General features: G+C 40.4%; 1 protein-coding gene across 3 annotated transcripts in view; it reads right to left on the reverse strand.

Annotated features, from left to right (window-relative positions):
• Nucleotides 1-19,598, reverse strand: part of cep295 (centrosomal protein 295) — a 42,077-nt gene extending 22,479 nt beyond the window's left edge. For 2 of the 3 annotated variants that reach the window (XM_079885519.1, XM_079885517.1), the window contains exons 1-15: nt 19,312-19,598; nt 14,943-15,143; nt 12,784-12,908; nt 12,569-12,662; nt 11,624-11,740; nt 10,190-10,330; nt 9,525-9,708; nt 8,761-8,910; nt 8,470-8,679; nt 7,005-7,111; nt 4,702-4,872; nt 2,810-2,868; nt 2,550-2,733; nt 1,269-1,475; nt 291-435 (exon numbers count right to left, since the gene is read on the reverse strand). In XM_079885519.1, the coding sequence (XP_079741645.1) occupies nt 291-435; nt 1,269-1,475; nt 2,550-2,733; nt 2,810-2,868; nt 4,702-4,872; nt 7,005-7,111; nt 8,470-8,679; nt 8,761-8,910; nt 9,525-9,708; nt 10,190-10,330; nt 11,624-11,740; nt 12,569-12,662; nt 12,784-12,908; nt 14,943-15,143; nt 19,312-19,410 (2,194 nt within the window). In that variant the 5' untranslated portion in view covers nt 19,411-19,598. The remainder of the gene's footprint in view (nt 1-290; nt 436-1,268; nt 1,476-2,549; nt 2,734-2,809; nt 2,869-4,701; nt 4,873-7,004; nt 7,112-8,469; nt 8,680-8,760; nt 8,911-9,524; nt 9,709-10,189; nt 10,331-11,623; nt 11,741-12,568; nt 12,663-12,783; nt 12,909-14,942; nt 15,144-19,311) is intronic. The other variant, XM_079885518.1, reaches the window with a different exon arrangement.
• Between the last annotated feature and the right edge of the window lie 3,022 nt (nt 19,599-22,620).

The raw sequence follows: 22,620 nt of genomic DNA on the forward strand, positions 1-22,620 counted from the left end.
AGTTGAAATTAAAGGTTTGGACTATGTTGTTAATTTTACCTTTAAAACTACAGAAATGTACTAACAGACAGGGTTCCCTGTGTAATTTACATCATTAGTTGAGAGAGATTTTCTTCCCCAAGTAAAACTGACATGTACTTTGCCTGATATATAACCAAACCAAACCAATGATCAAATTAAGATCAGAATCCAATCAAGAGCTTGTGAATCTGAATCAAATGGCAATAAAGCTCTTTCTGATTCTGAAACTGATTGGTGAAAAGTCAGTGCGCACTGAGGCCTGTGTTTACCGTTAGCGAGGGCCGGTGCGTCTCCGTCCCGCTGGACGGGTGCTGTCGGGGGTCTGGTGGGGCCGTTAGCCTCTTCAATGGCCTTCAGCAACGTGTTCAAAGTCACGTGATCCGCCTGAGCGCCACTAGAGCTGGACACTGAAGCCTACCAGAGGGAGCAGAGGTTCACTGTAAGGGTTAATTACATCATGCTCTCTTTTGTGTGTCTGGATCTATTATATTACAGTGCAAAGGAACAGTCCATAAATTGAAATTAACTTTCACTCACTGGCCAATTTTGCTACTAAATTAAGTTAGGGGGCATTCAGAACTTCTACTAGCCAATAAGAAGATTTCATACATTCATTTCTTATTCGAACAAAATCCTGTCATCCAGCATCTCCTCCCTTCCTCTTTCATCCTCATCACCAGAAATGTGTTTTAGGTGGACAGATCAATACAGTACAAAGAACATCAGAAACTGTAGGCTGTTGGAAAATAATGTCTCTTCTGTTCACCAAATGCTTTTTAATATTCGCTATTGCTTCAATGCAAATGAACAAGCGTGCCGATATTTGTTGCGCAGTGACGAGTGTGTTCAAGTAAGCCAGATATGCGCTGTATTTAATACATCATGATGACTCATGACTTGAGTATTTGCGCTAAGTCAGAGCAGATTTGACTTACACATGAACTTCCCCAGCTAAGGGAGTAAACATAATAAGTAACATGCCGGATTGGCTCGTGATTTGACAGCGTCGCCCGCCACAGATGATGTTTACCCGCATGTGGGGTTAGAGGGTGTTACTTTCAAACCCTGATCATAAGTTAAAAAAAACTTGCAATGTTTTCAACAGTGTGTAAATCACCAAGCAGTTTTCTTTATTTCAAACCTATTTACTTTGTGCTTGGTAAAAACAAACAAGTAAATACAAGAATAGCCTATCTCAGACAGCATCAGTGCACAGAGAGACAGTGAGCTCCTCCTGTGAGCTTCACCTGTGTGTCTGCTGTGATCAGCGCCTGCAGGACGTCTCGCTGTCTCCTCACGTGCCGTCTCCTCGCCTCCTCCGCCTCGCTCTGGGCCGGGTCGACGGGAGCAGAGGAAGGATGCAGCCGGCTGCGCAGGAGCTCCAGGACCACAGCGGGAGCAGGGAGAAGAGCAGGGGCTTCCAGCGAGGGGTCGGGTGGGCTGAGGAGAGCCTGCTGTGGAAACAGATGCAGTGAAGTGGACGTTCGATGAGGATGGTGGAGTGCAGGACTCGAGACATTAAGCCTTTTCATGTTTCAAGCAAATCTGTCATGCACTTGTCAAATATAATTTATTCTGAAGCAATATCACCAGTGTTCAGTCAGCTTTGATATATTTAAATCTGCATATTGTCATATCTGCACCTTTAAAGGGCATTTTCCTCATAATCTTATTAAATGTATGCTTTTATCTTACATCTTAAAGTCCTAAATTTGATCAATAAATTCAATTAGATTAATAAGGCACTATAGGGCCGTTACCGTAGGTAGGGCTGATCAAATTAAATAATTTACACTGAAAAATTACAACTGCATTAAATGTTATGAGATTGTTGTGAATATTTTTGAATATACAAATAGGAAACGTTGGAAAGAATGATACTTTTAAATAGGGATGCACCGATACCACTTTTTTCAGACCAAGTACTTAAATTTGACTACAACTGACGAGAAGTTAGGCTAATGTCTCGCTGCCATAAGGGGCCGTTCATATCTGGCGTTTTTTTGTACATGCAAATTCGTTATTTCAAATGTAGGTGCACGGCAAGCACGCTCATAATAGAAGCGACGCGGGCGCGCCCATGTTCACTTTCCGATAGACGCGATATGTGAACGGCCCCTTAAAGTGGTATGGGGTGCGGTTGTATCGGGGTAGTTTTACGAGTATGAGTACATGAGCACAGTATCGGACCAACAACCGAGTAATCGGTACATCCCTACTTTTAAACATAACACTAAATCGGCAGTAAATGGCATCAGGCGACCGCCTTAATGAGCGAGTCATTGAGTCATTCATTCAAACGATTCGCTCAAACGACTGATTCATTCAAGAATGAGACAGATGTTTATGAATGACTCATTGAATCTTTGACTCAACCGATTTGTGAACTATTTTTGCTGTTGAAACAAAAACCGTCAATATTGCGTCTAAAATGTAAGCGACTTAATTTGAACTGTTTATTGAACTGTTGTATGCAAATTTTCAATGGTGATGGTGTTCAACAGGCATGACTGTAGTCGAGCACTGACCCGTGTCTGCCCAGGGCGAGCTGGAGGAGGACTAGCCGGTTCTCCTCCTGGAAGAGGCGAGCGTGTGCCGTCCCTGATGGTCTCTGAGCTCACTGACGGCTGCTGGAGTGACGCTCGTAGCTTCAGAGTGTGTTGATACTCCTGCAGTTGTCTCCGCGCTTCCTCCACGCTTTTCTTGTGAAGCCTGTGGGAAGAGCAGAGCGCAGCGTCATACATCTGCCGCATCACGAGCATCACTGCTGATGTTGAGCCGGTCTGACCTGTTCTGCTCCAGGAGTCTCTGCTGGTACTGATGGAGTCTCTGCGTGTGCGGCTCATCCTGCACACACATGTATACGGTGAGAAGATGGCTGTGTCTCATGTGACCTTGTTATTTGCACACGCTGTGACTATACAAATCACAACATGTAAATGGGAAAATGTTGGCATTATTTTGACACTTATTGGGAGCAGTATGCTAGCTGGAGCCATTTACCTCCAGTCTTTGTGCTAAGCTAGGCTAGCGGTGCGTGCGTCAGACAGAGTCACGGCACGCACGGAGATGAGAAGGGCATGTATGGACTTATCTAACTCTGGGGGATACGGTGAATAAGCTAAAGTCCCAAAAAGTCAGCGTGTTCCTTTAAAACCATTTTAAAAACCTACTAGAGCATAGATAATGCTATGCACATCACCAGATTTGTAAAGCAAATCATTTATAAACCTACGCCAACACAGGAGAACACATCAACATGTTTCTAAATATGCAAACTGTTCTTCTGCATTTTAAAATAAAAGTCTAAACCCTCGCACTTAGTCTGCATGTTTTGATGTGCACATGTTCTTGTTCAAGAAATTACAATGGCTGTAGCATTTCTATCATAATGAAGTGGCCAAATATTAAAGATTAGATGAACATTAAATATCGTTTGGCCAATATTAAACCAGGATTTGATCTGCTGTAAAGTGTAACATCAGGCCGTTGATGCCTCTGCAGGTTTTTGCTATAATACACAGCCTAATGTACATAAGTTGATTGTCTATATTATATGCATTTTAAGTGTTTTTCTATAATGAAAGAATGGTTTCAAATAAAGTGTCAAAATCAAGTAATACGATTACTTGATTTTGACACTTTATTTGAAACCATTATCATTGCCTCATTGTTATCATTTATATATGTATTTTAAGTAATTTTAAAGGCTATTGTTTGCTTGGATATTTTTTTTGGTAATAAAAACAGCTCTGATTATTCAATGGGCTTTATGCACAGCTGCACTACTTCCTGAACTTCAGGCAGGTCCTTTGTTTCCTGTCTGCCATTATTGGACAAACTGATTAATCCAGGTGTGCCTGACCACCTGGATTAATCAGTTTGTCCAATAATGGCAGACAGGAAACAAAGGACCTGCCTGAAGTTCAGGAAGTAGTGCAGCTGTGCATAAAGCCCATTAATCTGTAAAATAATCGACAGATTACTCGATTACCAAAGTAATCGTTAGTGACATGCCTAGTTCCCGCTCGATCCAAATGATTCAGTGCGAGGAAAAACTGAATGAATGAATGATTCAGACTGGATCACAATGGAAACACGTCAATTTCGCAAAAACTCCCATATAGAGCAAAAATGTTTTTACGCTCGAATGAGGAGGTTTTACAGGCAATTCGAAAAAGGAATATTTCGCAGAACTAAAATGGAAAAAGTTTTCGCATCTACAGGTCACCTGACATACGTAACAGACAATCATTCTTTAAAGATAATGCGGTGTGTTTGGACAGAAGACTAGGCAGAGTTCTTCATTAAACTCATAAAAGACAAAAGTATTACGGGAATACTGGATTCTAAACAAAGAAATGCCACAATCTATCAAGAGGGAGAAACTCCTCATCCGTGCCGCTCAAAAATATAAGTGTCTTTTCTTGCCATTAATGCTTGGATACACGCCTGCGTCTCCTGGAATGACTGATCCAGAGAGGAAAAAAAAGTCGCATAACATCAGTTATTGGAAACACCTTCATTCTGCAATAGTTATAAAAGTTTTGCGCAAATCTGTAATGGAAACGCAGCTAATATACACATTTTTATGGAAAGTTTCAACTGAATTTTCCCATTTCTGGGAAAGTTTTTTTGTGCAAGTGCCGAGTTATGGTGTCAGGAGGTGTGTGAACGTACCTCTGGAGGCGCTGCGCTCTCCTGGAGCCCAGGACGGCTCTGAGCTTCATCGTCCTGCAGCGTGTGGCTCCTCTGAGTCTCCCTCAGGCGCTGCTCCAGCTCACGCCGCCTCTGCTCCAGCTCCTCCAGCACAGCCACCTGCTCCTGCTGCCGGCTCAACAGCGCCGCCTCCTGGACACACGCAACAACACCTTACAGGTCTACTGACGGACCACTACCAACCGTGGTGAAGAAGGCCTCTGAGGACCTCAGTGTTACGTTTACTGAAGATAGAACTTTTAATAGTTGGCTAGATGCTCTGGAGTCTTCATTTAATGCCCATATTATGCCTTTTTAAAGATTCGTAACTTTTTTTTTTTGTATGTGAATGAATGCCGTTTTTCACATGAATATTATGACACGAGTGAAACAAAGCTTTGTATACAAAATAAATAATAGGTTGGCAATTAAATGTTACAGTGTAACCATTGGGAAACATGAGCCCATTCATTTAACCTGTTAACCTGCAACCCCACTTTTGAAAAATCCCCAGAAATGACATACCCAAACTGAAACAGATACAGTTCATGAACCCTTTGTACTAAAAGCACAAGTATGATCTCATTTGAAAGCTGACACATTAATTATTGTCATAATGAAAAATAGTTATAAATAGCTTCAAAGTTTTGTAAAGTTACTAGAAATTTATTTTTATGAAACATCTTCATGACATTTGTTGACTTTGTATTCTGATTTTCCACAAATTTAACAATATTCCATTAGTTATTCCACTGGACATGGAATCTTTTCTCTTTCCCAAATCTTCACTCACATATAAGCCATTTTCAAAAGGGGATTATAAACCTTTCTTCCTTTCGTTCACTTTTAATAGCAAAAAATAAATAAATAAATAAATAAATAAATAAAAATATTCTGCGTTAGATTAAACTGAGAAGGGTCATAGCACTTGCATATTGTTGTCCTACTGTTAGTTTCACTGCTTCTATTGTTCTCATTTGTAAGTCGCTTTGGATAAAAGCGTCTGCTAAATGAATAAATGTAATGTAAATGTAATATTCACATCCTTTATTGCGGTAAAATTTTTAAATCCTAATAATCTCACATCCCTCTCAAAGCGCAGAGAGGACTCATTTATATTTGTGGGGAAAAAATCTTTAACTTTACCTTGTTTTACTGATGTTTATTTCAATGTTCAACAGGCTGTGTAGTTTGCAGGGCAGATGTCGTTCGCAGGCAGCCAATGAAGGCCATAGGCTGGCATTATGCAAATGTGCTACATTGTTTCATAGGCAAGTAACAGGAAGTAAGTGACTTACTGACGACTCATTTGAGCAGTTCAGAATCAATTTTTTCTTTTACTACTACTGTAACTATTTGTCATGCACTTTTATTTGTCATCTTTGAAACTTTGCATACCTTTTACATTCACAAACAGCTCCATTACACACTATAAGAAAGGGAATATTTGAAAAACCATAACAGTGCCACTTTAACAGAATGACGACTGAGCTCAGTTCAAGTGTAGAGACCCTCATGAAGCGTGTGTGTTCACAAGCATTCAGGTAACGGTAGTTTCACATCACAGCTCAGCCGCTTGAACGACGCCTGAAGGATCTATAGCAGTGGTCTTCACTATTTTTTTTCATGAGAGCCACACTGATAGGACAAAGTCATAAATACCATGTCTGCTTATCAATCTGTCTCCCCAAGAGCACATGCAGCGTTCAGAGCTGGAAAGACCACCATAACTGGCATCTCCGCAGAGACTGGATGTTTACATAAACAACTTTTGTTTCAATTGGACTGAATTCATTACGATTGATGAATCTGAATGTATTGTAGTTCACATGAACACTAAACATCGTGATGTGATGCATGATCGGGTTGATGTGCGCGTTTATAAGTCAAAAGATTCAAATCGGAATAGATTTGACATGCGCACACTGCACAAATATACAGTTTCACACTGTTGTCGTTTAACTATTCTCCTACATTGGTTCTTCATTTGTTTTAAACAGCAGACTTAATATTTATCCAATTCTGGTCATAATTTGGAGACTATGAGCATATTAACCATTGAGTTTGTAATGGGTTATGTTAGCCCTACTTGTTTTTAATGTTTTTATGAAATATCTGTAGTGACTTCATGATCATATCATCGTATTTTAACCGCCATGCGAGCCACAAATTAAAGCTTGGCGAACCACGCAATGAGTAGCACTGATCTATAGTGTACGGGAGCCGCATCATGTGCACCAAACGCCCCATGTAAAGCACACAGAGACTGTGATGAGTGAACTCACGTGGGCTGCTCTCCTCTGGCTCTCGGCGGACGCCGGCTCCGGCTGGTCTCGCTCCTCGGGCGGCAACAGCGTTCCTGCCACCACAGCTTCATCGCTCACGTCAGGCCCTGAGCAGCGACACCACAGGACTAATCAGCAGCAAGCTAGTGAGACACTGAATACTATTAATCAGGGGTGTAACGATACACATATTGAACCGTTCGATCACAACGCTGCCCAACATCAAAAGGCAAATGTAATGAAAGCGGAACGAAACTGCGCTACTCATTTTGTGCTTCACGGACCGTTTATCAGTGGACCATCAATGTCAGTCCACAGATCTGCAACATTCACCATGGATTTAATGTAGTAACACTAACTGTAACCATGGAAGTGTGGCAGGAATAGTAAAATGCTTTCAAGTACGTCACACATCTTTTTCCAGGACTTCAAAACTCAAATAATATCATATTTAAATGATATTTTTAATGTGATAACCAAAACATTATTTGATCATCCTTCAAAGATCACCCCCATTTATAAAACTAAAACTTTCAAAATGTAGGAAAAATCAAATATTTTTAAAATAACTTATTTAACACTTATTTAAAAATAAGACAAAAAAAAAAAAAAAAAAAAAAAAAGAAAAGGAAGAAATTTCTCTGGCATTTCTTTTTGCTGTATAAAAAAAACATACCGAACCGTGAATTTTGTGAACCGTTACACCCCTACTATTAATATGCTGAAAAATAAATTAAATGCTTAAATTTACACACGTAAATGATCAGTTTAAGCACAGATGAGGGAAATGTGTCTGGTGTGTGTATTGGAGAAATCCATGCGTCCTTTAATTGGGTTACGCATTTCACAGAAATGAGTCAGCTAACAAGCAGAACAATATAATACACACCGTTTCTGGTTTTTAGTCTATTATCCTATTAGTCGATGAGAAGAGAATTAGTCGACCAAATTTTAATTAGTCGATCGGTTGCAGAAAAAAAAAAAAGAAAAAAAAAAAAAGAAAAAGTCCTGCAGTCTGAGACGGACAGATTGTTAACACGGCTGGTCCATGTGGTGATCACTTCAGGCAGGAAAACCACATGTTTGCCTATCATTCATCGCTCTTGTCATTTTAAACATGTCAGAAGCAACCTAACGTTAGCCACTTTACTCAAACGTTAGCTTTGACAGATGTGTGCTATTATTAGGTGCATGTACAAGTATTCATGTGGAGTGTGAAAGCTAAATTAGGCAACTACACATTTTTAAGGCTATGCTGTTGAGTAGGATATTGATTTAGGAAATGTTGTTGCCAAGAAAGTTTCATTCAGAATGCTTTAACCCAGTAAGCCCTTAAATATTGGTATCATTCCTCTAATAACCAGTATTACTGTATGACGTGAAAGTCCATCCATCCGTTATATTGTATATGTGAAGGTGCATCCTTGAAAACATTGAGCAAGAGACGAACAATGCTAAGCTTTACCGTCGTCAGTGCGCGCTGGGCTGGGCGTCTGCTCTTCTAAACTGCCCTCGGCTGCTTGTTCCTGGCTGCTCAAAGATCCTGTTTCAACACTCACGACTTCCACGTCAGCGTCTCCCTCGTGTGACGCCAGTGCTGTAGCAGCGGCCCGCTGGCGGTCTCTTTGGCTCCTGATGCGGTCCAGCAGTCTCCTCAGAGCCGGTCTACCAGGATCTGCCAAACACAAGAGAGAATATCATCATCGCCGTCCCGTCACTGCAGATCTGACACGCTGCTCTCTGATTGGCTGCCCACCGGGTGTTTCAGTCACGGGGGTATCAGGCTCCTCCCCTTCAGGTGCACATTCAGGGTCAAGGGTCACATCCAGCTCCTCGTCATGACTAGCTGCAGACAGAGGAGGAAGAGGTTCGGGTATCAGCTGCAGCACCACGTCACCTTTGACCTCTGGAGAAGATCAAATGATGGAAAGCAGTCAATATGCAGAAGTGATCTTAATATGCATTAGTGCAGTGAGAAGAAGTGGATGGTTTCTGAATGGCAGTTTGCTGTTTTGTCTGTTTTCTCAGGTTTCTGATGCACGACGAGCAGAATTGTAACCAAACTTTCCTAGCATGCACATTAAGGAAATTCAATTTTATTTAAGAATATTTGTTTCAAAAGGTAATGCACTTTAAAAAGTGAATGTCATTTCATTTCAATAAAAGATACAATGCTTGATTTGGTTTATATTTGCTTATTGCGCTCGCTTGCCGGCAGAGGAGACAATACAGTACATTTCCCCTCTAACATTAAGTATTGCCTTAAGAACTCAAATATAAAATTTCAATATATTTCAAATTTAAATTTTGCTAATATTAAAGAAAGAAATTCTAATGTATCTTTTCAGCCATTCTGACAGCCCTAGTAGCATCATCACATCCAGAGCAACAACACACAGGGTCTGAGTGATCGTTCACGTCTGGAGCACAAACAGGTTCTGCATATCAGTGCAATCCTTTAACTAGAGCTCATCTGCCGCTGAAACATCTGTAATTTGGCAGTGAAGTGCCAGCACATACTGCGCTCCTGCGTGTACACGTCCTGAAAGGCGATCTCCAGCTCCCGCTGCTGCTCGTCCCGGAGCTCCTCCTGTCTGTAGAGAGGCTGGAAGATCTGCGGCGGCACACTGTGGACCGCCTGTCTGCGGCGCAGCAGATCCGCCGTCTGCAGTCGCTCCAGCTCGGAGAGCAGCCGCGCACGATCCTGCACACACACACACACACAGAGGTTTAACACATTTCATACACTATGGCCATTCAAAGTGCTTTAGACACATCTATGTTCATCTAAGACACATAGATGAACTTCTCATCTGGTAAAACACCAGTGTATCATTTTTCACAACTCCCTGTTTTATTCTGCAATTTCAGCTTGGCTGACGGCAGCCATTTTGGATATAGAAGGCTCACTGAATTTCCCCACATTTTTGTGAGGGGCATCCCCGGCAAATTTTTTTCTTTAACCTTTATAGATGACAAATCCAGTGAGAAACAAACATTCGCTCTCCACGAACCAGCACCAGTTCCAAACCAGTTCTTTTTTGGTGGAAAAGGGTTAAGAGAAACAAACCTTCTCTCCACGGTCATGGAACTGCTATAGATGACCCAACTAATTACACTGTGTCTGTGGTGTCCTTTCAAGCGCACACACACACACACTCAGCTGTGGGGTGTAGCGGCTCTACCTGTGTGTGCTGCTCTCTCCGGAGCGCGTGTGACCCCCTGAGACGAGCCTTCTCCAGCTGCTCCTGCCGCTCACGAGCTCCCTCTCGCCGCAGATCCTCCACCCGCTGGAGCTCCAGCGCCGCCGCCTGTCGAGCGCTCGGCTGAGCAGAGCACACAGCATCCACCAGTCACGCACGATATAGCCACCACATATCCATATCGGCCGATAGATGCTCATTTTTAATGTTATCGATCCAATAAGAAAATTAGGCCGATATATATATCAAAGCCGATAGATAATAGATTAATTACTTCAGTTGGGAGAAATTATATACAACCCCGTCAAATCACAGAGATGCCGATTCGCACGGGACTAATATAATCACAGGACCTCAGTGTTCAGCGAAATATGGTAGGTCATTTGCGGGGAAATTTTCACTTTACAAATCACAGACATGGCCGATTCGCACGGGATTAAGATCACAGACGACCTCTGCAATTATTACAAATGACTAGAGGTCACCAGGTAATACTTATCACGTGCGAATAGGGCTTATGAACTGACAGAGACCAATAGCCTTTGTTAATGTTAGTCAATAAAATATTTGCATTCATGTTAGTTCACAGTGCATCAACTAATGTTAACAGATACAACTTTGGATCTTAAAAATGTCTTATAAAATGTTGAGCTTAAAATTAACTAACATTAATAAATGCTGTAGAAGTTTTGTTCATTAATTTTTGATTCATGTTAACTAATGCTAACAAAATGAAACCTATAAAGTGTTACCATTTTTTTAATAAAGAAAGTTGGCCACAGGAGTGTCAAATTAATTTAAAAAGTTAAGGACTCTTACACTGGTTCAAACTCGGCTACTGTATTGTATATGTTTGATTTATGTTGAAGAGTTTGGGACATGGCTTCTATTGGTGAGCCTTTTGTTTATACAGGCTCTCAAAGTATAGCAAAATTTGAATTTAGATTTTTGGTTATCGGCAAAATTGTCATATCGGTGCATCCCTACGAGCCATACGAGAAAAGCTCTACTAGTATTTGTTTTGGCTTGAAGGAATATAGAGAGCATGATGGGCCGCCCACTATTTCAGCAGTGTTGGTCCCGCAAGTATGTTTTTTTCCATTCATTTCCCCCATAGGGATTTAAAAAAAAGTCATTGTTAAAGAGTTAGGGTGTGTTCACACTTGTAGTTCGGTTTGCTTGGTTCATTTGGTTGAAAAAAAAAAAAAAAAAACATTAAATACATATTTCACTAGATTCTACTGTAGTTTAATTCTTGCATTAAAAAAATTTTAATCTATTTGGCTAGAAAACTGTAGCAGTTTGACTGAAAAGATCATTTCTCTGACAGAGAGGGAAAAGTTTCATTTCAGAGCAAACACATAACCACATTATATTCTGATCAAAGATGATATATGTCTGCTTCCATGCATGTACCTGCTGCTCGGTGTGTGTCTCTCTGTCCACAGCGGTGTGAGGCATGTGACTGTGTGTGCCCGAGAAGAGCTCTGCTGCTGCTGACCTGAGCGGCCATGGCGTGGCCTTCCCGATGCTCTGGGACAGGAAACACATCACAGTAATGACATCATGTGTGCTAACAGCTCTCTAAAGGCCTCATTATGCTTCTGCGTCAACTCCACGGTGTAGCTACGCCGTCACTCCTACGGCGTCGTGGCCGTTTTATGGTTCTGCGTCGGGTTGAGTTGCATCGCGGTGCATTTCACCGCCAGAACGCTGGGGGGGGGGGGGGGGGGGGGGGGGTGTGGTTCGCGAATCTCTTTGCTAGTTTGTTTTGGTACCGTGCGCCGGTTCCGCTTTTTCATTTCCGACAATGGCGAGCGAAAGAGAGAGAGTGTTGTTGCCCGTCTATGGTTGTTGCAGCTGGAGCTAATCGACGTTGAACAACAAATGTAAATAAACTTTTTTTCAAAACAACCATTGATCTATTAATGTGCAACGAGTAAAAAAGCACGCCAAGAACAAAGGGCAAAGGTTTAAGTACAATAAAAAAAATATATAAGAGTAATAGGTACAAGAAACACACAATATATGTTAACCGTAATATAAAACATTATCTAAGAAAATTAACTATTTACAAATATTTACAAAAGTGCACTGAATCAGTACGAGGACGCAAATGTTTAGTCTTGCTCTCATACAACATCTTGTGAACATTAAACATAACATAATCTGACCAATCACAGACCTTGCGGTCTGCGTCGCCTCGACGCGTAGTTAAAATTTTTTGGAGGTCACGTCGAGCTACGGCGGAGGGGTCGGAGAGGGGTTCGCGGCGACGCAGAGGGGTCTGCGGGGGTACGCCGTCGATTCGACGCAGAAGCATAAAACAGGCTTAACACCCGAGAGTGAGTGGCTCTGTACCTCCACTGGGTTTGGCGGAGGCGGCGGCAGACCGGCCACTCTCACAGCTCGCTTCTTCTCCTCCACCAGAGCTTTCCTCCGAGCCTCAATGAGCCTGCCGTCACAATCACATCACATGAACAGGACATAAAGCTTTGGCAAGGAAACATCAGTTTTCCATTTGAAGCCAGTAGTGGCACAGATCACGTTTTTAGGGTGCTTCTTTGTGCACGGACCTGCAGCGCTGCTGCTCCTCCTCGTGTCTGCGGGCGCTGAGCTCTCGGAGCGCTTCCCGGTGTCTCTCGTCCGCTCGCTCCTGCCTCTCCACACTCTTCTCAGCCAACGCCTCCAGATCAGGCTCCTGCACACAGCACATTAAAGGGATCCTTCACCCGCAACTGAAGACTCACGCTCATGCTGCAGATTTATGGGGGAAATAACAAACGGAGTGGATGGATATTTACCACCATAGGGTGGTTGTTCACACACTGAGGACACATAATTATTAGGGCTGGGTCAATACACCTATCTCCCGATTCGATACTATCACGATACTTTGGTGCCCAAGTAATGCGATTCAATATTGCAATAATTGCGATTTTTTTTTTTTAACACTAGACCATCGGGGAAAGCTAAATCGTCACTTATACAGACTGTACATGTATAAGATTAGTCATATTCACAAAAACAGTTCATCACATCTTTCTGAGTTATTTCAGAAGCATCATACAGCACTACATTCTCTTGATTAAATGATTCAATAAATAAAATGAACAGTCAGTTGTCACCACCTAGTGGTGAAACAATGTAATCGATAAAGTTCGTAATTTTAAGCTCCAAGTTTCTATCAAAAGCTGATTTACTCTATTTTGATTGCTACTGTAGACATAAGTGTTTATATCTGAACTTCAAACTTTTATCTCAGTTCTTCCATGATAATTTAAACTACTGTATCACAGAAATAATGATACTATGAGGTTGAAAAGACTGTGAAGCTGTTTCATGACGACTCTGGGTCAGCGCCAACGGCAGATCTGAATGATGCAATATGATTTTGTCAAAGTTTAATAGACAGACGAAGTGGAAGAAGATCGCGTGGGTGTTTGAATCGAGATCAGTCTTTTAAAGATGAATCGTGCATCTCTACGGTCTTATCTCTCTCTCAGTATATGAGTAGCGCGACGTTTTTTAAGTGCTTTCAGTCTCACGTCGCTTCCATGCGTTCACTTGAAAGGGACGTTACGTCACTCAACAATCATAGATAACGACACTGTTGAAACAAGTGGCTAACTTCAGTCAACCTCGTCTAAAAGCAAGGACAAAAATAAAGCTATTTAAAGGTCCCGTTCTTCGTGATCCCATGTTTCAAACTTTAGTTAGTGTGTAATGTTGCTGTTAGAGCATAAATAATATCTGTAAAATTATAAAGCTCAAAGTTCAATGCCAAGCGAGATATTTTATTTAACAGAAGTCAGTGAACGGCTCGTTTGGACTACATCCCTCTACTTCCTTCTTTAATGATGTCACTAGAACCGTGTTTTGACTAACCTCCGCCCACAGGAATGCTCCCTCAACTCTACTGGCTACTTGCGCACTTCTTATAACTTACTGTGTTTACTCAGCTCTTACGGTGATTTTCTGAAGTAAAACTGACGCTTCATCTTTTGTGTGATGTACAATAAACTTTATTAAACTCATCAGTACATGTTTGATCATCATTCAGACAGCAGACTTGTAGGCTATTAATAAATAATGGATACATAGCCTACAAGCAGATGACAAATACGTTATAATAACCGTAATTAAACTACTAAACTACCTGTTTCATCTCTATACAGCACTCTGACTCTGTAGGCATTATTGTCCGACTCGAAATGAACACCGTTACTGAGAGTTTCTGATATTATCATCATTCCGTGAGATGAAATTGTCCTGAGAGACTGAACGCGAGCTCATGAAGCTCCGCCCCCTGCGTCGTCCAGCAGCAGCTCATTTGCATTTAAAGGGCACACACTAAAACAGCGCGTTTTTCTGAGCCCCAAAAAATGACTATTTAAACATGCTGTAAAAAATGATCTGTTGGGTATTTTGAGCTGAAACTTCACATACACACTCTGGGGACATCAGAGACTTATTTTACATCTTGTGAAAAGGGGCATAATACGGGACCTTTAATTTGAATTAATATCGATTCTGTAAGAAAACAAAAACAAAAACACAATTGTGATAGCAAGGTGAATCGATTTTTTCCCCCAGCCCTAATAATTATGTTCAAAAACAATATAAAAGTGAATTTTGCATTATAGGTCCCCTTTAAATACAAGTGTAGGCGAGCCTGAAAAAGACAGACTGTACAGTCCCGGCTGAAGTACTCGTGCTCCAGCCGCTCACTCACATTCTCCTGCGCGCTGCGGTGTGCGTGTCCGACGGTCCTCAGGCTGTGCTGGTAGAGCGTGGATAAGGCCTGCAGTTTGAGCGTGTGCTGCTGCTGCCACTCGAGCTGCAGTGAGTCCGAGAGCATCTGGAGCTGCTGCTGTCTGCGCTCCTGCACCTGCCGCCGCACCTGCCGCGCGATGTAGCGCTCCTGCTCGCGCACCTGCCCAACACACACACCCGTCAGTCAGAGGCCAGAGGAGGCCAACACACACACACACACAACCATACTTCCCATAATCTGCAACGCTACACACCGTTTCAGAGCCGCTTTACTGGAATCATGATGTCTGTGTTTAGAAGATCTTCATGCACTATAGTCACGTTTAGAGCTAGGACATAATATAGCTTACATTAGGGATGGGCATTTTTCAAAAATATTGTATTCGAATATTCGGGTTCAAAAAAGTCTAATATTCGAATGTTCGTTTGTTTAAATGTCGCTTAACGAGAAATACGTTATTTTTTAGGTTTTTGTCACCATTTCTGAACAAGCTTACGATTAGGCAATATACACAAGCTTACTATACATCTTAAGGTTTTCTTTTAGTTGAAAACATTTAACAATGTGTGCAAAAAAAAAAAAAAAAAAAAAAAGGCATTTAAAGTCCCCATGAAATCAAAATTGACCCTATTTACTTTGTTAGCGCATATTACTAGTCTTGTGGTGAACAATTAATCCGTGCAAGAAAATATTTTAAAAAAAATTTTTTTACCATGGTAATCTTTAATCAAAATCTGAAAATGCCCCTCCCCTCTGCATTGGAGGACCTTCTCCGATGACGTAGGTTTGAGGAATTGGTTTGGGCAACGCGTAACCACTCCCCTCAAACCGTTAGTCTGCTATGAGCAGAGATGGAGAGGAGGAGCGCTAGAGTAAAACCCTGCCCTCTGTTCAATATTCCGTTTCACTGGGAAATACGTCATAACACTGGAGAAAAGTCGTTTGCAACTTCCGGTTCACGGGGACTTTAAGCTCAAGCAGCGAACAGAAAAAAGCACTAATAAAGCAGACTGCGCAGTTATCGTACGCACTCGAGTCAGCATTATCGTGTTTATATTGTAATATCATTTTCATCCAAGTAATTCCAAACTTCGTGAGGCAGACGACGACATTATGTGATTAAATACAATCAACACGCTCCACAGCGCCACCCAGTGCATTTAATTATAACTGTGAAAAATTAAAGGAAAAAAATAAAAATTCTAGTAAAATTCGAATAGCATTTTATTTTTCGAATAATAATTACAGATTGAATATTACAACATTTGAATATCCGTGAACATCCCTAGTTTACATTATGCAACGATAGAGCTGGGTGATAAAACGATAACAAGAGTTTGATAAATGTTCAATATAATGTTTATGCGCCAAAAGCGGAATGAAACAACTAGTTTATAGGCGGATGAAACAGCGCTGACTAACAGGAGAAACAGCGCAATGATACAGTATGGAGGCTTTGCAATCTACAAATCACCATCATTTACCACGGATTTACTGTAGTAACACTAAATACGCCATGGTATTGTGGCAGAAATGTCGGATATTCATTTAGAATTGTATTATATTATTAATGTAGACATGTATTAAAAGAGTAATAGAACATAAATTACAGTATTTTTTGTGATTAAGTTAGAGAGTTTGTGCATTTTATACTAAGTGTATTTAGGCTACCGTTCTTCATACCAATACCACATAAACCAACCATAGACATTACATGTATTGAGGTGCTATGTGTGGTTTACACTGTGGTTATCATGATCTAAATCTATGCTACTATGGAAGACCAATGGTTCATTTTGATAAAACTCAAATCAGAATATTTACATTTTACCATTAAAATAAAAAAATGAGGTTGTTACAATTTGAGTGTTTGTCATGTTCTGACAATATAGTCATGGTTTAACAGTGGGGTTTCTACAAACTTCTCTTAGAAGCAAAAATGTGCCTTGAAAGAAATCAAGATTTGACATTAATCATGATAATTATCGATATCGACTCGACTGATATGATTTTTTTTTTTTATTGTGATCATTTTTGGCCACATCTCTTCGCTATGCGGCGAAACAATCATGCAGCCAAGATTAGCTATTTAGCTTGACGTGAGTGCACTTTATGCATGCGGATACAATTGGACATATTTTTAGGAGTTGTAGGTTGTGTTATTTATTCATTATCTGGTGACAGTGAGGATTATGAAACCTGTAAGGGGTTGTTAATTTATGACGATGTGGTCACTCATCTCTAACTGATAGCTGAAGACTTCCTAAACTAACACTGAAACGAGAATTTTATGTAAACCTGCCCTGAAACTATAGCCTATGTAGGCTATGTATTGTGAAAAGCAATAAAAAAAAAATGTACTTGAATTGTAGGGAGCGATCCTACAATTGCTATTAGGTGATGATCACCATATATAAATCAGAGTTAAAGTTTCGATAGTATCGCTCACCCATAAACAGATTGCCTGAGGAGCTCATTGAAAGCTGGAGGATGGCTTAATGTGCATAATTCTTTATTATATTTGCTAGGATGTTCAAATTGGGGTCTGGGGAAACGACTAGAGAAAAACTGTGGGGAAAAAAGAAAGGCAGATTTCATATATATATATATATATATATCAGTAAGATTTTTAATGTTTTTAAAAGAAGTCTGTTCTGCTCACCAAGGCTGCATTTATTTGATTAAAAATACAAACAAAAACAGTCATATTGTGAAATATTATTACAATTTATAACAGCTGTTTTCTATGTGAATATACAGTAAAGTGTAATTTATTCCTGTGATCAAAGCTGAATTTTCAGCATCATTACTCCAGTCTTCAGTGTCACATGATCCTTCAGAAATCACTCTAATATGATGATCTGATGCTCAAGAAACATTTATGATTATTATCAGTGTTGAAAACAGTTTTTTACATTTTTATTTCATGTAGTTTGGGGTCAGTAAGAATTTGAATTTTATTTTTTGGGGAAAGAAATAAAATAAAACAATACTTTTATTCATCAAGGATGAGTTAAACTTTTCAAAAGTTACAATAAAGACATTTATAATGTTAGAAAATATTATATTTTAAATAAATGCTGTTCTTTTGAACTTTCTATTCATCAAAGAATTTTGAAAAAAAAATTTGTACACAACTGTTTTCAACATTGATAATAATAATGAATGTTTCTTGAGCATCAAATCCTCATATTAGAGTGATTTCTGAAGGATCATGTGACACTGAAGACTGGAGTAATGATGCTGAACATTCAGCTTTGATCACAGGAATACATTAAAGTTCAAAATTTATTAAAATAGAAAACAGTCATTTTAAATTGTCATAATATTTCACAATATTACTGTATTTTTTTTTATATAGTTTTTTATCAAATAAATGCAGCCTTGGTGAGCAGATGAGACTTCTTTTAAAAACATTAAAAAAAGTCTTAACTGACCCCAAACTTTTGAACGGTAGTATATGTATGTATATGGGGGAAAGTTAAATATAGCAGAGGATTTTTTACTTCCGGGTGGATCACCTATACTATTGGTCCTCCTAATTGTCAATCATTCTGGTGAATCAATCAAACTTTTCAAAAAGTGGAGAGGGCGGGTCTTATCTAAAATTCGGAAAGATCCTCCACTATACCTTTAATAAAAACTAGGCTATTACTTTAATGGAATAGTTCACTTCAAAATAAAAATCATCATCATTTACTCACCCTCAAGTTGTTTCAAACATGTATGAATTTCTTTCTTCTGCTGAACAAACACAAAATAAGATATTTTGAAGAATGTCAATAACCACCAAACAGTTGAGAATTTGTTTTCCTACTATGGAGGTCAATGGGGTCCATGGACTGTCCATTACTACTGACATTCTTCAAAATATCTTCTTTTGTGTTCAGCAGAAGAAAGAAATTCATACATGTTTGAAACAACTTGAGGGTGAGTGAGTTAAACAATGACAGAATTTCCATTTTTAAGTGAACTATTACTTTAAAATACGTGCAAATAAGTGATACACAGTAGGCCTACATTAAGAAGGGGGGAACATTATTGGGCTAAAATACACTTCTAAATGACATTTTACACACATTTATAGTATTAGTATTTCTTCCACAGTGTGTTCAAGCCAAAGCCAACTGGGGCCAACCATCGATATAAAGCGATAGGACTGGTTGTGTTTATAGTGGACTTTAAATGACTCTGACCTGTTGCGCAAGGACTGGTTGTGTTTATAGTTTATATGTATATGTAAATGCCTCTGACCTGCTGCGATAGTACTGGTTGTGTATGTCAGAGTTGTGTTTATAGTTTATATGTGTGTGTGAATGCCTCTGACCTGCTGCAGGCGCAGTTTCCTCCGGCTCTCCAGCTCCTCGCGCACCAGCTGCGCCTCCTCATTCGGACTGAGTCGCAAAACACTCGCTTTCCTCCTCATTGCTCTCAGATCATCAGCTCCTGTCACACACACACACACACAGGCTTTCTGACTAATATTATCATAGTTCACTGAAAGACAGCTTTCACTCGCCGCGGACAACAGGACCTCAGGCTAACGAGAGACTTTTGTTTGATCGCCTCCATGTCAACACAACCAACGGCTGCTTCTAACCTGCTGCGTCACTTCCGCTATTTAAACCTCCCGCGGGACGGCTTGGGGATGCAGTGCTAATGCAGTTTTCTTTTGTTTTTGTTTTTTAATAAACAAAAATAACAGAACGATTTTTTTGTGTGTGTGCTAAAGCTCTGACACATATTCAAACAGATACAAAAACAAAACAAAGACTTGGCAACATAAACTTGACCATAAACCATTACCAAAAACTCAACAAACAGCAGTTACGACAAGCTACAACGGAGACAATGGAAACATTACGGCTACTTAAACACAGAGAGGAACAATGACTGTGAGAAATTACAAAATAAAAGACATAAAACTCAAAAAGTGAGCCAAAAAAAAACACGTAACAGCTGGTTGAGTCATCAGCTCATTGGCTATGCAAACGTCCAACAGTCTCATTGGCTGAAATTAATCACGTGCTGTCATTCAAATAAATACTGCAGGAATTATTAATACAAATGTACATCAATTAATAATACAAATTAATGAACTTTATTATATTGTTTGAGATAAGATAACTTTAGTAAATCAATTCTTATGTAATTATATTACAATAGGCATAAGCACTAGCCTGCATCAGCCAAACACTCGCCAAGCATCAATCGCGTGCAAAAAAGGCGATCAAATTTCAAATGAGAATCATTTATAAATCTGTTGTCAACAGAGAAACCCCTGTAGTCAATCATTTTATGCCTTAAAGCTCGTCTTTGATCAAACAAGATGACAAACCTTTTTTTCCTTGAAAAAAATTACTTCATGCCTTAAAATAGCTTGAATGTAACTCTTACTCTAATTGCCTCATTTAATATACGTGGTTCTATGAAATATGCAAATTAGCGCACTCCCTCAGGCCAGCTCAGGGGCCTCATTCATAACTGCATACGCACAAAATAGGCCCTCAAAGAGGCGTACACCATTTCCGACGCATTAGTTGTGATTTATAAAAACAAACTTGACAGGAAAACGTACTCGCGTTACTAACATAACCTCGGTTCCCTGAGAGATAAGGGAGCAAGTATTTCGTAACTATACAATATGGGAAAACTCCTTTTCTCGAGAATATTGAAGCCTTTATTTTAAAACGCAGTGCAGCTGCACAGCGAGCACAGTGCAGGCTGTCTAAAGCTGTGTTCACACCGAACGCGAATTGAGCATCAAATTCGCTTCTATCGCGTCTAGTTACGCTTGAACATTTTAAAGTGAGCGTCTAAAGTGAAATAGACGCACGTTCGAGCCGAAATTCGCTTCTTGTGGGAGGGCCAAGTGCTAGGTGGTTGTCTGTTTGCAAGATGGCTGATGTTGATCGAGCATTCATCGAGAGAGTTACCGCTCTGTATTTGCTCTGGAGAGCAGAACAGCGGCGTAGGGGTCATCGTCGCCGTACTTGGGTCCACCAGAAACCCTCCGGAGGCGTACCCAGTTTGGCAAGTTTCACTACTTGCTCCAGGAGCTGCGCCTGGATGACAGCCGCTTTCCAAGGGGGTAATCCAGCATCCGTAAAGCGTACCTTCTGGGGGCATCCATTGGCTAACAAGCCATCACCTGCTGTTAGCATTCATTGACTCCCATTCATTTTGGCGTCACTTTGACAGTGAATAACTTTACATCTGAGGCGTTTAAAGACTCCATTTGTCCATTGTTTATTTCTAAAGAAACACGACAATGTATAAAAGCCTCCTCTACCTTGTATCTTACGTTATGGCCCCGTAGAAGCAGTTTTTGTAAAAATAGGCTAACGATTGCGTCATAACCACGCGACTCTGTCGCACAGTACAGAAATTACCGTATAGACAGGAGGAGAAGCTCGCAGTCAATCGGGGGGACGTGGAGGCAAAAAGTCCAATAAAGTAAAGGGAGAAGCCCATAAAGAGTCATAAAGTGTCTCCTGCTCCAAGCTCATGGACACCTCCTACTCACACTCTCCGTCTCTGCAAGTTTCGGAAGGGAATGATTCAGATTTCTCTCGGCACAGCTACTAGAAGACAGACGGGTTGCTCACGTCACATCTACGTCGTCAAGCTCAGTTTGAGTCTGCGCAGTCGCTCAGCCATCAGGAAGTGAGTGCTTCTAATTGACTTCACTTGTCTCCGTTGAAGTCTATGGGGTTGCTGTGTCCATTTCTTTTACTGTCTATAGCCCTATTCGGACAGGACTAGTTTCACAGGGGGACGTTAGAGAAATTTCTGTTTCACAGACATACTTTGAGATTTTAATCCTGTCCGAATCTGCCATGTCTGTCTTTTTCTCACACGACCTCTGTAAAAATTCCAGAGCAAATTACCTACTGTTTTTCGTCAAACTCGGCGAAATCTAATCCCGTCCGAATGCGAATGTCTGTGATTGCCGAAAATGTTTTTTTCCAAAACACTTTTTCTTGTGTGTTTTGGTCAACGTGAACTACCGTACAATCTCTCGCTATCGCGCCTGTATTCAAGTCTCTGCTTTTTGCGCACCGATAATGGATGTAGATGTGTTCGGTACACTGCGAAGAAATAAAAAAATAAAATCAACAAGAAGAGCCAAATCACATAAACTGTTAAGACTGGCTACTGTAATATCAGTTTCAGGTAAGATTACTTTCATTTCTGCACTTAATTACATAACGTGTAAATTATATAAGTTAAAGCTTTTTATTCCGGTGGGTTTATTATAAGAACCCAGTTCTATAAAATCATGATGATAAATGTATGTTTAGTTTTTTTTATACTACAATTTGATCGGTCATATGACCATACGCAATCCACGCATTCTGAACACGTGATCTTCTGCCATGCCCACATGTAAAACACAGACACTCCTACCTCGGTAATAAACACGGAGATGTTAGTCCCGTCCGAATCCGTACATGAAATCACAGACGTAGGTTGATAAGAATTGTAACTCAAACGTTGTTTGGAAAACTAGTCCCGTCCGAATAGGGCTTATGCCGCTTTCAGCGGTACTTCCGCCTGTCCCGCGCCCAGTTTAATGACCTGTTGTCCCGCATTGGAGGTAGGATCACCCTCCAGGGTGGATCAACCTCCACGT

This window comes from Squalius cephalus (genome assembly GCF_949319135.1).
Source record: "Squalius cephalus genome assembly, chromosome: 11".
NCBI lineage: Eukaryota > Metazoa > Chordata > Actinopteri > Cypriniformes > Leuciscidae > Squalius > Squalius cephalus.